This window comes from Phascolarctos cinereus, unplaced genomic scaffold, assembly GCF_003287225.1.
Source record: "Phascolarctos cinereus isolate Bilbo 61053 unplaced genomic scaffold, phaCin_HiC Scaffold_3;HRSCAF=262, whole genome shotgun sequence".
In the NCBI taxonomy this organism is placed as follows: domain Eukaryota; kingdom Metazoa; phylum Chordata; class Mammalia; order Diprotodontia; family Phascolarctidae; genus Phascolarctos; species Phascolarctos cinereus.
In genome coordinates, this window is record NW_027555736.1 from 229,984,304 (window position 1) to 230,002,167 (window position 17,864).

At 40.1% G+C, this 17,864-nt stretch overlaps 1 protein-coding gene across 4 annotated transcripts in view; it reads left to right on the plus strand.

Moving 5' to 3' along the window:
• The first annotated feature begins 820 nt into the window (after nucleotides 1-820).
• ZFYVE1 (zinc finger FYVE-type containing 1) overlaps nucleotides 821-17,864 on the plus strand; it is a 59,887-nt gene continuing 42,843 nt past the window's right edge. For 2 of the 4 annotated variants that reach the window (XM_020986363.2, XM_078151491.1), the window contains exons 1-2: nucleotides 970-1,154; nucleotides 2,653-3,589. In XM_020986363.2, coding sequence (XP_020842022.1) covers nucleotides 3,107-3,589 — 483 coding nt within the window. In that variant the 5' untranslated portion in view covers nucleotides 970-1,154; nucleotides 2,653-3,106. The other 2 variants (XM_020986362.2, XM_078151490.1) reach the window with 2 other exon arrangements.

Genomic DNA, 17,864 nt, shown 5'->3' on the forward strand with positions numbered 1-17,864 from the left:
GCTTGAATTACTTGCACTAATTGGGTTGTAAAGAGGTAATCTGTGAAAGCACTAGCCAAACGTAAGGTATTATTTGTTATTAAAAATCCACTCCTGAACATCTAGCAGACCCACCACAGTGTTTGGCATTTAGTAAGCACTCAATAAAAGTCTACTTAATTATTTGCTCGGGGCCTGAGAGGAGGGTGGTGAGTGAGTTGTTTTGAAGGTGGGTAATTTGTTTGTTCCCCCCTCCTCTCCAATTTAATTGAAAAGTAAGTCGCTCAGAGACTCAAGGCTGGAAGAATTAAAGGGGGAGAGGGAATCATCTTTGCCCTGGAAAATACATTTGAGCAAAGCTCGCAGTCAGCGGCTTATTTTCAGTCATCAACTTGACTCTCTTGGTCTTTTTCTTATTTGTAATTTTTTAAACTGGGGTGGGGTGGGGCTGTATTTATGTGCAATGCTCCCTACAAAGTAATTAATTTAATAAAAGTTAATAAACAAGAAGTCTAATCATAAAAACCACACACATTTCGACTCTCTGATACAATTGCACTTCTTCCTCCAACCCAAACCACCCTCAATTCCCAAACATACTTAAAACTACCACCACCTCCAAACTCCAAATCCCGAAAGCCTACGGGTGCTTCTTCACCCTCTCCTACCCAACCTCCTTCCCTCGTCCTCTCCCTTTCTGGGAAATGTAGTCTCTCTGGGAGGAGGCCTGCGGAGACGCAGAAGCCACCATCGTCCAGATCGGGACTCCAATCCCAGCAGGCCATGCGCCCGATCAGCCTGCCCCCCCCCCACCCCGCCTCTGGGTCTTCTCCCGCTCTCCCTTGGCTCAGCTCCGCTTCCCCTCCCCGCCGGAGCCCGGCACTGCCCAGCTCGTGCCTTCCTGTTAGCCGGAGCTGGGTGAACTTCACTCGGATCAGCTGATCCGAACTGACAACAAGAGGGAAGGAGAAAAAAAAAAAAGAGGTGGAGGAGGAAGCGGGAGGTCGGGATCGGGGAAGGGGGAGATGGAGATGAAGATGGAGATGGAGCTGGAGCAGCCGGTGCCTTAGGGAGCAGCCCCCACCCTTTCCCACGCACCCCCGGGACCCCTCCCCACGCCCCTCCCCCACGCCGCCGCCGCCGCCTCTCGCCGAGGGGCCCCGATCTGCTCTATGGTGGGGTTCGCGGGTGTGACGAGTACTGGGGGCTCAGGCCTCCGCCGGGGCTTGGTGGAGGGGTCGGGCCGGGGAGCGAGACCGCGGTGGGTGGGGGTGGGGTGGACGGTGATGTTGTGTAAACAATAGATCGGGCTGAAGGCTCAACCTTGGTGCGGGGGGATTTTGGGGGGAGCCTTCTTTGTTCTAGGCTCTGCTCCTGCCCCTCTTGAGGCGGGGGCGGGGGTCGTGGCTGCTGCTGCTGCCTGGGAGGGAGGAGGGGGGAGGGAGGAGAGGAGGGGAGCCAATTGTTTGCTCGGGGCCAGTTAGGAGGGTGGGGAGTGAGTTGTTTTGCTGGTGGGTTATTTATTTGTTTGTTCCCCCCTCCCCCACGAGTTATAAGAGTTTTTTTTGGGAGCGGTGGTAGTTGTGGTTTGTTTCCCCCAGCACCTCCAACTCCCACTCCTCCACTCCCCACCTTTGACCCTGGCTGAGCTTGGGGTGTCCAGCTTGGCATGAGACTCCACAGTGAGGAAAGGAGTCTTCTCTTCCTTTGCTCAGCCTTGTTTATCTGGAAATAGGGAAAATGATTGATTGATGGATTGTTGGTAGGGGAGGAGTGAATGTGCGTTTTGGTTGGAAAACAGTGTTTCAAACTTAGTCGATGGGGTGGGGCAAGGCCTGGGAGAGTTACTTAGGAATGTAACTGTTAGGGGAAGTGTAAAAAAAAATCCCTCTTTCTTTTGCCTGTTGTTTTTTGTTTTGTTTTGAAGTGGATGTGGGTCCTGAATTCATGACTGGCAGTGATGAGCCTATCTTTGGGGAAAGCTATACAGAAAGATAAACAGTGCTTATTGGAAAGATTCTCTGTTGCTCTTTTTGTGAGGTTAAGGGAAGAGAATGAAAGGAAGTACAGCAGTTGTTTTGTGTTTTGTTTTGAAATGGTGACCCTTGGTTTTGTCTTTTATTAGACATCTGTCTGGAGTTGAAATGGAAACAATCCAGTTACAAGTGTAACCAGAGCTACCCAGGCTTTTGGTTGCAGTTGGATTTGGAGTTGAATTTTTCTTTTATATTTTTTTTCCTCTTTTGTTTTTATGGTTCAGGAATATATATGGTAGTGGTGGTGCTTCCTTTCTTTTTCTTCCTTTTGGTGACACCGCAAAGGTATAGCTTTGGTTAATTATTTAAATTTTGAATTCGAGAGTAAAGTAGATATTTGACTGCAAAAGAAGTCAGGAAAGACTCTTTGGGCCCTGGTTTTGGGCTGTGAGTTGTCTTTCAAATCAACACAGGCAGTGTCTACTGTGTGTTAAGCACTGGGCCTACAGAAGAGTTTGGCAGTAGTTTGAAAGGTGTAGTTTCTAGTATTAATAAAGTCCTTCTTGAGCTTTTTTGGTTGAACATGTGTGCAAAAGTGAGATCCCTCTGAAGAGTATGACTTGACATTTAATCAGAGTCTTATTTTAAAAGTTTACTTCTGTTTTTACGTGAGTGAAATCTTCTTCCTTTATTCTAGGCATACCATGAAATATTGACTTGAAGTTGGATTATCTTGAAATCCACCTGACCACTGTCTTACATCACTTGAAACCACAGGACGAGGCCTGGCAGAGGAATCCACCTTGGTTGACAAATCAGGCCTATCTGACAGACAAAGACATACCTTTTTAAAATTGAATTTTGATAATTTTTTCATCTGCACTTTATGGATAATGAGATCAAGCCAAATCAATATTTCTGCTGATACAAAAGTCTTGGATGAAGAAGGTTTGGGAATACAACCATTTGTGAGTGGAAACAAAATCATAATTTTAATTTTATGTTTTTGAGGTGAGACACAGATCTTTTAGGTCTACAGAATCCTGTGGAATTTCTGTGCAGTCATCCGTGGGAAAGTCCCCTGTAGTCTGTTTTTGGGGAGCAATTAATAAGCATTGTATGGTGTGTGTGTCTCCTTTTCTAAACTCATTATGAGTTCCCAGGCTTCCCCAGCAGAAAAGGGGCTGAACCCTGGATTGATGTGCCAGGAAAGCTATGCTTGCAGTGGGACAGATGAAGCTGTCTTTGAATGTGACGAGTGCTGCAGCTTGCAGTGTCCCCGCTGTGAAGAGGAACTGCATAGGCAGGAGAGGCTCCGGAATCATGAGCGACTTAGGCTCAAGCCTGGCCACGTCCCTTACTGTGACCCCTGTAAGGGCCCCAATGGGCACTCCCCTGGGGCTAGGCAGAGGGCGGCAGTGAGGTGCCAGACCTGCAAAATCAATTTGTGCCTGGAGTGTCAGAAGAGGACTCATTCTGGGGGTACCAAAAGAAGACATCCAGTTACCATCTACCATGTCAGTAAGGCACAGGAGCAGCTGGAAGGAGAAGGTGTGGATGAGGAAGCCAAGAGGAAGAAGATGACAGAGAAGGTTGTGAGTTTCCTCCTAGTGGATGAAACTGAAGAAATTCAGGTAAGTCTCTGGTTATAGCTGGATTAATGTTTTAGTGCAGATAACTGAATCTTGAGATCTGGGTCAGTGGTTCTCCCCAAGTCGAGACCTTTCTAAGAGGTGGAAAAGTTCAGCTTGTCCCAAGATCATAAGAGGGTTTTCAGTTGTTTTCTGATTGATAATATTTTGGTAAATTCATGAATAAATGCCACTGAAGAACTCTGTGTATACCGTATGGGTGTGGGGTAGAGAAGAGATACTAATAGAGCATCCCGTGCTAATATTAGCAAATAAAGCTTGGAAATGCTATCTACATTTTTGAGTGATCTTAAAGGCTTTGCTCAGGAAAGTATCTACAGATTGTGACTCCTTATTTCATGTACAGTAGTGTTGCAAAGCATCTGGGATCATAGAAACTTGATTAATAGGAATTGCTTTGTGAGATAGTGGAGTTAAAGTGATGACATTGCATTCACTTGCTGTGATCAGGACTGTTGCTTCCAGACCACAAAACTTCGTCATAATCCAGAAATTTTTTTTCTTTAAAAAGGTTGTCGAAATTATATCATAGTCTATACCGTATCTTGTTTTGTGTTTTTGATGTATACTCTGCCAGTCCACACAGCTTTCTCACTTAGCACTTTCCTTCACCCCCTTATCTCTGGGGGACCCAATAAAATTATGAAGTGATCCATATCCCATTTTGCCCCTAAAACATTTGTGATTAGAGTTACTTGGACCTGTGCGATCCCTTGTTAATTTCTTTATTGATTTCTTTTTATTATCTCTCTTTGGAATGCAGCCACAGTTCTAGTTGCTATGTCATACTTTCAAAATGAAAGAATGAACTGAGCTGAGCCAATACCGCTGTCATTTATGCGTGATGTGTTGGCACCAAGTTTAGAGGCAGCAAGAAAGGGACTTTCTTAGACTACTAAATTAAGACTAGAATAAGCTTCTTTTGCGGGGAGGGGGATTTCTTCCTAAAACATCATAGACCTGGAAAGAACCTTAAAGAAATTATCCACTTTAGTCATCTGCCTTCTGACAGGCCTAAGTAGTCCACACAGATCATTGTTCATTCTTCTTTAGGGGATTTTTAGGGATGTGAAATGTAAAGTGTTCTCAGATTGGCATTTAGTATTTCATTGGGACACATTAATATATATTTTTCATTTAAAAAAACAAAGGAGGACTAGATTAACTCCTCAGCTAGACTGTAAACTCTTTGAGGGTAGAGATGACTTCTTAAACTCCTGTTGCCTCATACTACTACTGTACCCTGATAGGACTTTACACAATGCTAGTCATATTTTAGGCATTAAATAAATATTATCATAGACTCTTCTCATTTAGTGCAATCTCTATCTAAGCAGATACCGCCTTTACACTATCTCCAACCCGAATTCAGCAATTTTAGTAAATGTTTCAGTGCCTGATCTGTGCTAAACACTAGGGCTAAAGAGCTGAAAGGAACTCATATTTTACTGCATACAGTGTATTCAGAGTTAAGTGAATTCAAGGCATCTTGAGGAGAGGGAGAGAACTAACAACTGGTGGCAGGGAACAGTGTTAGGAAATACTTGTAGAAGGTGGCACCAGAGCCTTCTCGGGAAATGATCCTGAGAAATGAGAGGAGTACATTGGAGGTACTGAGGATTCTTGATTGATTAGGAAAAATAGTTTCTCTCTAAAGCCTGTTATGTTGAAGCTTACATCACTTATTATTCTTCCTGTACAGATATATTTGTAGGTCTTGGTCCTCTCCGGTTTTTTTTTAGACCAAGCCAGGGAGTTTGTCTTTTCTTCTTGTTAATATTGATCTCACTCTACTGATAGCATTATTCTCTCAAAGTCTCATGACTTGGTGATTTCCTAAGATCTATTAGTCGTGATTTAGATGTTAGTTAATTTGTATGAGAAAATGTCAGAATAGCTATAGGAACACGATTCCATTTAAGAAAAACCCTTTGTTTTACCTTGAACTATTTTTAATTGAATAAATAACGTGGTAATGAATTTGATGGAAAGACTGAATATTGGGCTTAGTAGCTTGTTTTAGGCCAGTAGCTAACTTCTGTGCTCCCAAGGAGTGTGTTTTACTGGTAGGAACACTAAACTAGGAATCAGAAGACTCTGTTATTGAGTAGAGACTGTGATCAAGTCACTTAATTTCCCTGGGCCTTCGTTTCTTCATTTTTAATAAGGAGGGATTGGGTTAGATGACCTCTAAGATTCAGCTCTAAAATTCAAAGTCATTCTTGGTTTCTCATACAAAGAAAGTTATTCATTAAGTTCAGGAGTAGCACCTGAACCATGCCTTCGGTCAAGGGTTCTTAACCTGGGGTTCATGAACTTAATATTTTGTGAACAAAATTTCAATGTAATTGGTTTCCTTATTTCATGCTTTTAGGAACATTATTTTGAGAAGGTATCTAAAGGCTTTAGCAGACTCTCAAAGGAGTCCATGATTATATTGTTATATATGCTAAAGAAAGGCTTTTAATTGTTTAGAGTTCTGAATTAATGCACCAAAGAAAGTTAAACCAACACATTTAACTAATTTCACAGCATCTTGGATTACCTTGGGTATTATCTGATAAATATAGCCGTGGTTGGAAAAATCTGAAATATATCCTTATGCTTATTTGAAAATAGAGACAAATTAACCAGTATAGTTTTCTTCTCTGCTCTCTGCCCCTCCAGAGATACCCAGGTGGTGAAATTATTGAAATCAGCATTCTCAGCATTTGGCCATATGCTAAGACTTAGTTTGGGAAAGTGATTATTATTAGGACTATTTTCTAGTTGTTTCCACTGCTTTTTTAGACCCTGTCAGAGCTTGAGGAAACCATAGTATAGCTAGTCTGCTACTTTGTTTCCAGAATAAGTAAATGGTCTCTTCCAGACAGAGGCAGCATCTGAGATTCTAGCAACTCTACTAATAAGGGAGCTGAGAGAGAGAATGAAGAGAATACCTATACATATTTTACTCTCCTTACATTGATCTTGCAGATAAGTTCAAAAACAGCTTTCATCCCAACAAAATTTTTGATCCACTTGTCCCAAAAAAAGACCATTTAAAAAATTCCTCCATCAAAAATCAATAGTAAATTTTTTTTCCTTTTTTATAATATCTTTTTAACATCAATTAGTTTCCAGAAAACCACTGTCCTCCTCCTCTGTTACTGGACTGTCCCTTGTCAGAAAGGAAAATATTTAGCACAACTGATAAGATAAACGAAGCTTGACAACCTGTGCTTCATTCAGTGCCTGTTGTTTGCCACCTCTTTTAAGTGGAAGGATGTATGTTACTATGTACTGCTTTTTCTGGATCCAGAAACGTCATCTGAGTGTTTTCTGATCATTTTAGTAGTCTGAGTTCAGCTGCCTTTTCGTACAGATTGCATTTAACATTATTGTAATCATGTCTGTCGTTCACTTGGTTTTGTGTTCTTTGCTCAGCTTCACTTGCTATGCCTTCCCATGTTTCTCTTGAGTTCCTCGTATTTGAAAGGTTTTCTTTTTCCATTTCTTTAACCCCATCTGACGTTTTTCCCACTACCATTTCATCTTTGTCTTTTCTTCCCTTTATAGATTTCCTGTAGCTGTGTGAATTCTGAGAGTTCTGAGAGGTGTGTAGGGGAGCAGTGAATTGACAAGATAATTCACCAGTTTATTTATGTGCTGACGGACATCCTTTCTACATCGTTAGGAGAGCCAAAGAACTTTTCATGCCAGAAGTCTCCTGTTCCTGGGTTAGGTGCTATCAGTTGCTGCTGAACATGCAGGATGATAAAAAAGCATAGCCTTATTTGACCTGGGAATAGTTAATAGAGGGGTAGAGAGTAGATACTACAGAAGACACTTTCCTTGACCCAGGAATAGATCGTTGATGACCTTTGAGTTGAAAAGACTTTTGATAACTGGAGCTTAAAAACGGAATGTTCCTCATTTCCCCCAGTTAAGCTCGTGATGGTTCTAGCCTCCCCTAAGACTGCTCCTTTAAGGGGACCCATCATATGCTTGGCTGCTTCACTTGTTTACAGTCCCAGAATAGTGCAGCTCAGAATGCTGGGGCTTCACTCTCCTCTTTTCCACTTCCCCACCCTCATTGGTTAAACCAAGTTTAGATGTAGTGGGATGGAAGAATGAAAAGGAGCAGTAGATATTTTCCTATTACGTGGGGAATCCCTTACCACAAACCAGCTGTTCACAGGTCTGCCACATTCTTTTGCTCAGTCTGTTTTAGTCCTATCAACTCTATGTTCCTTGGCTTTTGACATTACTGAGGAAGTAAGTTCAGCTCAGTTTCTAGTACGGGGAAGCACTTTGGAACACCAGCTATTTCCATCTTCGTTACTGGAGTGCCAAAAGCACTACAGGCCAAAGAAGTAATAAACAGGTGGAGCTGTAATTTCCTATGTCTTTTGTAAAGGTCCACACTTCCGCCACCTTGATTATAGTATAAAGGTCATTTTGGATGATGTGTAAAATGCTTGGGGAAGGACCGAATCATGACTTAAATATACTTGCTACTTTTTTCCTGTTTGCTGTGTATGGCATGGCTGTTTATTTAAATTAGATTTACAGAAACCTTTCACACACCATTTTAAATCTCCCCAAATCATCCTTTATTTCTAGTCTTCTATTTTATCTGCCGCCTGAAAATATCTTCACATTCCTTACCCCCAAGGTCCCTCAAGCTATTGTCATATATCTCTCTTCCCTGTTCCTTGGCAGAGAAAATTATTATTATTTTTTTTTAATATAAATTTATTTTTAGTTTTCAACATTTACTTCCACAAGATTTTGAATTCCATATTTTCACCCCATGTTGCCCCTCCCCCACCCCAAGATGGCACGCATTCTGAATACCCCCTTCCTCTAGTCTGCCCTCCCTTCTGTCTCTACCCCATGCTTCTCTTATCCCCTTCCCCCTTCTATTTTCCTGTAGGGCAGGATAGATTTCTGTACCTCATTTTCTGTATTTCTTATTTCCCAGTTTTAAACATGTGTTTTTAAAACTTTGGTTTCCAAATTTTCTCCCTTCCTCCCACCCCATCCACCCTCATTGAAAAGGCAAGCAAGTCAATACAGGCCATACATGTGCAGTTGTGCAAAACACTTCCTTAGTAGACACGTCATCAGAGAAAATTATTAAGCCACAGGTACACTCTTTATGACTTGTTTGGATTCTGTTTGATGAAGAGAGTCTTAGATGACTAATTAAAAATATTTGATGTATATTACATATATAATATATATTTCCCATTCTTTCCAGTTTGCTGGCTCAACTTGATTCAGTTCTTTCTGGTTAATCACCTCTTTGCAAATGTTGATATTGTGGATCGACATTTGTGTTATATGGATGTGTTACTTGCATTTCTACATATTTCCCTTCCCCTCCTCTACCCAGCAAGCCATTCCTTGTATCAAACAATAAAATCAAGGGTTGGGGAAACAATTCTGGTAACTAATCAACCTGTCACCCAAGTCTGACAGTTCTGTATTTGCCTTGTTCTACATACATGGACCAATTTATTATTTATTTTTTTGGCTAGGTAATGGGGTTAAGTGGCTTATGTGTCTGAGGATGGATTTGAACCCAGGTCCTTCTGATTCCAGGGCCAGTACTGTATCTACTGCATCACCCAGCTGCTCCCACATGGCCCAATTAAAAAAAAAAGTCATTGTTGAGACTGAATTAAGCATTTGTAGCCTCATTTGGGAAGCGAATATACATAGCCATAGGGAACAAGCAGTAGATAGTGTGTTAGACTTGGGGTAAAGAAGAAGTGAGCTCAAATGCTACCTCAGACACTAGAAGGCAAAGGATAGAGCACTGGAACTGAAGTCAGGAAGACTTGAGTTCAGATTTGGTTACCTATGTAGTCCGGGGCAAGTCATTTAACATTTCTCCGTCACAACTTCCTTGTTTGTAAAATGGGGATGGTAATAGCACCTACGTCCCAGTGTTGTCATGAGGATCAGATCAAAGGAGATAACATGGGAAGGTGCTTTGCAAACCTTAAAATACTATATAAATGCTGACTGTTAGAACTATTAAGTGCCTACAATAGAGATACTAGGAATATACATGAAGTCACTTAAGTAGAGGTGATAGTTGAACCCACAGATGCTGAGGAAGTTACTGAGAGAGAGTGCAAAGAGAAGAAAGGAAGACCCAGGACAAAATCTTGGTAGTAAATTTAGTCAGGGGATGGATTATGACTGACGATCCAGCAAAGGAATCTTAGAATATTAGATAGGTTACAAGGAAAAGCAGCATTACTAAAAAGTCAGAGAGGAACAGTTCAATACTATGGAGAAGTCAAGAAAAATGAAGTCTGAGAAAAGGCCACTGACTTTAGTAATGAAGAAATCATGAGTAACTCAGTACAAAAAGACTCAGTGTAGAGGACTGCACAACATAGGTCTGTGCAGAATAAGATTTGGGAGGAGAAAAATGGAAGCAGAAATAAGATTGAATGGTAGGGGCAGCAAAGTAGAGAAAGATCTCTGGATAGTAGTCTCCATTGGAAACTTACCATTTGTCCTATCAAAGAACCACCAAAAAAACCTTCCCAACTCTTCAGTGCCATGTTCTTGGACTATATTGGTTCTAAATTGTTCACTAATTGCTTTTTAATTTTTTTTTTTTTTTGCAAAACAGTGGACCATTAGCTTGGTAATAACCCTTTATATATATACATGTATGGGTGTAACATTGAGCATTTTGGGTTCTCTCCCCTTCATCGTAATGGTTTCCCTGACTTTAGGGAAAAAACGCTGAGTGAAAGCCCCTTTTGGTTATCTAAGGAGTGGATAGAGCCTACGATTACTGAGAAACATTTAATTGAATATGAATCCAACAATCAGAAAGACATTAAAACTCTCTCTTTTCTTGTATGTCTTTAATCTGTGCTCAGTAATACTTGAAATCTTTTCAGATTTTGTCATTCAGTTATTAGTGCCAGAATTACTAGGACAAAACTTTGAGCAGTTTCCTTAGGTGGCCTTTCGGTATAGAATAGGGTCCATTTAAAAGTTGACCTATATAGGATATGAGCTAGTATGACTCAGCTTTTCAGTGGGCCACCTTGACATATTTCTTGTTCCTTCTAGTTTGTTTTATTTAACTTGATGCAGCTCTTTCTAGTCAGTCATTTATTTGAAAATGTTGATCTTCAAAAAAAAAAAAGAAAGAAAATGTTGATCTTCTGAATTTGTACAAGGGATTAATGTGACCAGGAAAAGGGAGTTCTGTAGGTGTTATGTCTATAATAGACTCTTTGAACCATAAAACACTGTAACAGATGGGTGTTGGCCCTTATATTTTCCGTGTAGATGGGTCTACTTGCAGTGCTGCCATTGACTTTGACCTGGAGGCTCTTTTGAGAACTTGGCTTCCAGTACTGAACTTTCTGGGGCATTTTTTTTTGGCCTTAGAAGCTTCTTATAAAATCACTGAAGTCTGGGAAAGAAATCCTAACTGATTTTGTCTTGATATATCTGAGATAAGAGAGAATTAGATAAAGAGTTCTAGCAGAAAGAGTTGAAATAAGGACATGTTAAGTATTAGCTAGGAAAAATGAAAAGAACTTTTGGGGAAAAAAATTAGTGTAGAGGGAATGAACCTAAAGCAGGAGAAAGTGTGTTTCCATGGGGATTAGGAAGAATGTCTTTTTTCCCCCTCCCTCTTCAATGACTTTCAAGCATTGATTAAAGTTTGTTTGGCTGTTTTGTACTGCCACTCAAGTGGAGCTCCATGGATGTATGTCTATTACCTCATTTTTTATGATCCAGTCTTTGGCCTGACTTCACTAGAGGATGATTTTGCTTTCTGGTTATTGCAGGAAAGTAAGAGAGAGAGAGAGAGAGAGAGAGTGTGTGTGTGTGTGTGTGTGTGTGTGTGTGTGTGTCTGTCTGTCTGTCTGTCTGTCTGTCTGTCTGTGTCTATGGAGAACCATAGGGTTGGACTATAGCCATCAGCTTCTTAAGGAATCTGATTTCCAGACATAAAAGAACCTAACACTGGCATATAAGGAAACTTCAGCTTCATTGGCCTGTTGCATTATAATCTGCTTTGAATTGGGTTTACAGAACGTGTCTTGAGGTAATCCAGTCCAGCTTTTTCCTTTTACAGATAAGGAAACTGAGGTCCAGAAAAGTTTAAATCATTTGCTGCAATCATATAGGTAATTAAAATTATAAAAAGGTGAACTGCTTTATTATTACTTGGTGAACTGTCTGAGAAATAGTGGGCAATATGGTCTTATTTTTCAGTGTAGGTGAGATTAAAGTAACTTGCCTCAGTTTATAAGTTTGGACGAGAGATAAGAGATTCTCAAACCCAGGAACACACTTTTGGCCAGAGCCTCTGTCCTACTTCTTCCTTCTTATATGAGTCTATGATTTGTTAGTCATTTCATGTCTACATGGTCATTTTCCTCCTTGAAGAAAATAAAAGTCCTGCTACAGCCAGCTCTTATCAATATGTGGATTATCTGCAACAAAGTTTTGATCTTAGGTTGGCTTCTGCCTATTTAATATATACCTTAAAAGTACAAACTAATTCGAACATTAATTTATTTTTTAATTTTATTTTATTAACTTTTTTTGATTTATCCACAATCACTTCCATATGCTTTTGAGTTATAATTTTTCTCCCCCTTCCTCCTCACCACCCTCCCCAAGACGGTACACAATCTGATATAGGCTCTACATATACATCAAACATTAATTTAAACAAAATATTTGGGAGGGAAAAATTCTTCATTCCAGAGTCACACGTAAATGATTTTATCTGCTCATTTGAATTTCTCCATTGTTATTACAGCTAATTGAGTTGATTTCATTTAAATATAGTCTTAGAGAGATCTGAAAATCTTAAGGAGCCAGTTTCATCATTTCACTAGTTAAGAACCTTTTGTCAGTTATATAGGTGTCACCATGTACTTAGGAAGCTTCCTCTAGCCCCTAGAATAAAATACAGACTTCTCTGGTATTTAAAGCCCTTCAAAGCCTCGCTTCAACCTGTCTTTCCAGACTTATTTCATATTACTCCCCCTCACACACTCTGTGTTCCAGCCAAACTGGCCTGCTGCTTGTTTCCCTGTACACGACTTTCCGCCTCCTATCTCCGTGCCTTTCTAAGGCTGTCTCCCATGTCTCAGGTGCATCTCCTTCTTAACCGCCTTTGCTAGTTCCACCCAAGCTCAGCCCAAGTGCTGACTTCCTACAGTCTGACTTTTTTGATCCCCACCCTACTGCTCCCCACTACCAAAAAAAAATTAATTTCTATTAATTTCTCTTTACCTATCTGTGTACATATTGTGTCTCTCTCCCCTCTGGTGTAATTTAATCTTCTTGAAGCAAGAATTGTTTTGTTTTTTGATTTGTATTCCCAGTGTCTGGATCATAGGTGCTTATTAAACTTGTTAAATTGAATTGAGTACCTGCACTGAAGTGTTATTTAAAGGTAAAAAGACCATGTAATGATAATGTTCCTTGGCCTTCTGTGGCATCTTTCTTTTGAAAAACATAAGTTGATTTTGCTGTTATACCCCGATGACTTATGAAAACAGGAAAAATGATAGGGGCTATCTCCTTTTTAACTGATAGAGAATTTGAGACAATAGGGAATTAAATTGCTGAAGGTCACATGATCGTTGGAGTTAAGACAAGACCTTGAGTATCCTGACTTCAAGCCTGATATTCTTAGCTTTAATTATCAAAGCCTGTGCTAGACTTTTCTTGTTGACAATTGGGAAAAGCATGGAGAGGCTATAGCCTTCAAAAACTGTGGCTAGATAACTGTCTGTAAAGCTTTTTAGAAGAGATTTGTGAGAATATTATATCTATTTTATTATTTACTTCTGGGAGTTCTAGCTAGTCCTCAGAGTTGAACCTTACCTTGGAAAACTCAGTCTTCATATGTAAAAGGAGAATGGAATAGGGTGGGTGAGTTAGGTGTGGTCAAAGAAACTGACTGAATCACCATTCTAAAAATAAAGTCCTTCAAGACTGTCCTGTGGTTCATTTCATCATTGAGATGTCTAATTCTTTCCTACCAGAGGAAGAGGAATATTGTGAATAGTATATGAGAGAATATGAGAGGATGTGGCCAGTAGTAATCAAGTGAAATATTGGAAGGGAATTCCTACCCTCTCAAATAATAGAATGTTTTAGGGAGCATTTGAAGTGGAAGAAAGTGAACTTTGGCCCCTTAGGTAACATGTTTGATGTACTTGTTATGTTTCTCCTTAGTCCACAGGTCTTAAGAAAACAATTGGCTAAGAAATAAGGTTTGTGTTTACATGTGAAAATATATGTATGTATGTGTGTGTGTGTGTGTGTGTGTGTGTGTGTATGCATTCATGCACTGCCCATCTATCCCCAATCACATACGCATACAATTATAATCTTAAGTATTGCATTGGGAAAATATGTTTGAGGTGGGAGGGACTTCCTTATAGTAAGAATTATTAAAGAAGTTTCATTTCAGTAATATTTTGGCCTTTCAAACAAGGACAACTTTTTATCTTTTTGATGTGGTTTAGGTGAAGCTTTGCCTAAAAGCAAAATGAAGAATTGAGATAATCTAAAGTACTTTTAACCTATGATCAAAACTCAGAGTCTTCCTTTCTTCTTTCCCTCTTTCCTTCTCTCCCTCCCTGTCTTCCTTTTTTCCCTCCCTCCCTTCTTTCCTTCCAGTATTCCTTCCATGGCAATAAAAAGTTCAGGTAGTGGAGAAGTGGGAAACTTACCCCATTTTTCATGTTTGCTTCTGTCTCTCAGGATTCTTCATTCTGGGGCAAATGTAACACAAGTATAATGCTGATGACTTTGATCAGGTTAGCAAGGTGTAATGGAAAGAACCCTAAATTAAAGCTAAAATATTTTTATTGCTTACCACTTGCTTTTTGATAAGTCACTTAAACTTTGTGGGCCTCAGTTTTGTCATCTGTTATATGAGTGAGATGAACTAGACCTTTAAGGTGCTTTCTGCCTCTAAATTCTGTTATCCTAAGTCATGTTAAAGGGTGGAGTGGCAAACACAGATTTAATCAGTTCAAGCTCTCAGATCCAAGGGGAACAGGTAGGGCTGATATCTAGGCATGACAGCAGACTACAGAAGTTGGGAAGAGACCGTCCAAAAGGTCTACTTAATTTTTAGTTTTCAACATTCACTTCCATAATATTTTGAGTTTTACATTTTCTTCCCGTCTCTCTCTTCCCTCCCTCCCCAAGATGGCGTGCAATCTGATATAGGCTCTACTTACACATCATATTAAGTGCATTTTCACATTAGTCATGATGTAAAGAGTTAAAACTAATAGGAGGAACCAGGAGAAAGAAGAAACAAAACTATAAAATAAAAGGAGAGCAAATGGTTATGCATCCATCTGCATTCAGATTCTATAGTTCTATTTCTGGATATGGATAGCATTTTTCGTCATGAGGCTTTTGGAGATGTCTTAGATCCTTGCATTGCTGAGAAGATCTAAATTTATCAAATTCAGTCATCGCACAATGTGGCTGTTACTATGTACAGTGTTCTCCAGGTTCTGCTCATTTCACTCAGCATCAATTCATATAAGTCTTTCCAGGTTTTTTTGAAGGCTACCTGGTCATCATTTCTCATAGCACAATAGTATTCCATTACATTCATATACCACAACTTGTTCAGCCATTCCTCAATTGATGGACATCCCCTCAATTTCCAGTTCTTTGCCACCACAAAACGGGTCTTTTTCCCGTTTTTATAATTTCTTTGGGATATGGACCTAGAAGTGGTATTGCCGGGCCAAAGGGTATGCACATTTTTATAGCCCTTTGGGCGTAGTTCCAGATTGTTTTCCAGAATGGTTGGATCATTTCACAACTCCACCAACAATGCATTAGTGTTCCTTTTTTTACCACATCTTCTCCAGCATTTATCATTGTGCTGTTTTGTCATGTTAGCCAATCTGGTAGGTGTGATGTGGTATTTCAGAGTTGTTTTTGACTTGCATTTATCTAATCAATAGTGATTTAGAGCATTTTTTCATAGATAGCTTTAATTTCTTCCTCTGAAAACTGCTTGTTCATATCCTTTGGCCATTTATCAATTGGGGAAGGAGTTGTATTCTTACAAATTCGACTCAGTTCTCTATATGTATGAGAAATGAGGCCTTTATCAGAGACATTGGCTTTAAAAATTGTTTTCCAGCTTTCTGTTTCTCTTCTAATCTTTGTTTCATTAGCTTTTTTTGTGCAAAAACTTTCCAATTTAATGTAGTCAAAGTCATCCATTTTGCATTTCGTAATATTCCCTATTTCTTGTTTGGTCACAAATTCTTCCCTTCTTCATAGATCTGATAGGTGAACTATTCCTTGCTCTCCTAGTTTACTTATAGTATCCATCTTTATATCTAAATCGTGTGCCCATTTTGCCTTTATCTTGGTATAAAGCATAAGCTGTTGGTCTTTGCCTAGTTTCTGCCATACTCTTTTCCAGTTTTCCCAGCAGTTTTTGTTAAATAGTGACTTCTTATCCCAGAAGCTGGAGTCTTTGGATTTATCACATAGTAGTCATTGACTGTTGTGTCTTGCATACCTAACCGATGCCACTGATTCACTGCTGTATTTCTGAGCCAGTACAAGTGCTTTTGATGATTGCTGCTTTATAATACAATTGAAGATCTGGTACAGCTAGGCCGCCTTCCCTTGCATTTCTTTTCATTAGTTCCCTTGATACTCCTCGCCTTTCGTTCTTCCAGATGAATTTTATTGCTTTTTCTAGCTCTATAAAATAATTTTTTGGCAGTTTGATTGGTATGACACTGAAGAAGTAAATTAACTTAGGTGGCAGAAAGTATTTCTTGACAAGAGCAGGAACTGCTTTCTTCTCCATCCACAGGTTAAAGTAAATGGAAGCTGCTGACGTATGGTCAGAGAAGGGTGGAACCAAGGGCAGAGTCTAGCCTTGGAATTTTGCTGTCCTGTTCCACAATAAGGAATTGGAATTCTTTCTCAAGGAACTTCAATTTCCTTAGCCAATGATAATGAAGTGAAACCCTATGATGGAGCATGATGTAGTGGCTAGTGTTGATCTTGGAATCAGGAAGACCTGGATTCAAATTATACCTTGGATACTTAGTACAAGTGATCCTGGACAAGTCACTTGTTAACCTTTCTGAGTCTCAGTTCTTCATCTCTAAAATGAAGGCGTTGGTGGCTTGCAGGGTGGCTTCCAGGGTTCCTTGCATCAAGGTCCTTCCAGCTCTAAATCTATGGTTCTATTATGCCTATGGTGGTTGTGGCCCCACACACAAACCAGACCGCTTCTTTTGAAATTTGCTGTCTGAACTGATGTTTGAGAATGTTGAATTCTACCCACCTGGCAGTAGCTTAGGATTTAGAGGATCTGGGTTTATAGCCTTATTTCTCACTACCTTTATTATTGTGGACAGATCACTTACTCTCTCCTGGCATCAGTTTCCTGATTTATAAAGTTTCACTTCAGTTCCATTCAGTAAACTGTAAGTGCTTACTTTGTGCCGGATACTAAGTGCTGGGGATGCAAATAAGAAAAAAAAACAACTCCTGCCCTCAAGCTGCTTACAGTCTAGAGGGGAAGCCAACGCAAAAAAGGAACCTGAAAAGGGGTGAGGGACCTGGGTGACTGGTGTGGGGCCGTGTTATTCCCTGGAGTTGAAGTCAAGCAGAGTAGCTGATGGAAAATGGTAGTACCCAGAAGATTGTGATCCTTCTGTAAAAGAAGGCTTTGGAAGGAGTTTAGTGCTTTACGCTCCAGTTCTCCATTGAGAGGGGAGAGGCAACTAAGGGTGAGTTGAGAAGGTGTAGAACTGAAGTCATTCTTGGTAGTGATGGTGGAGATTTCAGGTGATCCTGGGTGTGTGTGGGGGAATGAGGGGGTTGGATTAGACCTGGTGATTGTTGTTTGTTTTTAGCTCTGTCCTACTCTTTTATGACCCCTTTTGGGATTTTCTTGGCAAAGATCTAGTGGTTTACCATTTTCTTCTCCAGCTCATTTTACTGATAAGGAAACTGAGGCAAACAGGGTTAAGTGCTTTGCCTGGGGTCACACAGCTAGTCTGAGGCTGGATTTGAACTTGGATATCCCAGACTCCAGGCTCAGCACTCTATGCATTGTGTCACCTGGCTGCCCCTGAACTTAGTAAGAATGGAAAAATATTAACTGAATACTACGGAAGCTGGGACTGGGTAGAAAGACTGGAAGTCATCTCCATAGAGATGATACCGTAGTGTCTTTTGGCTGGCCTTT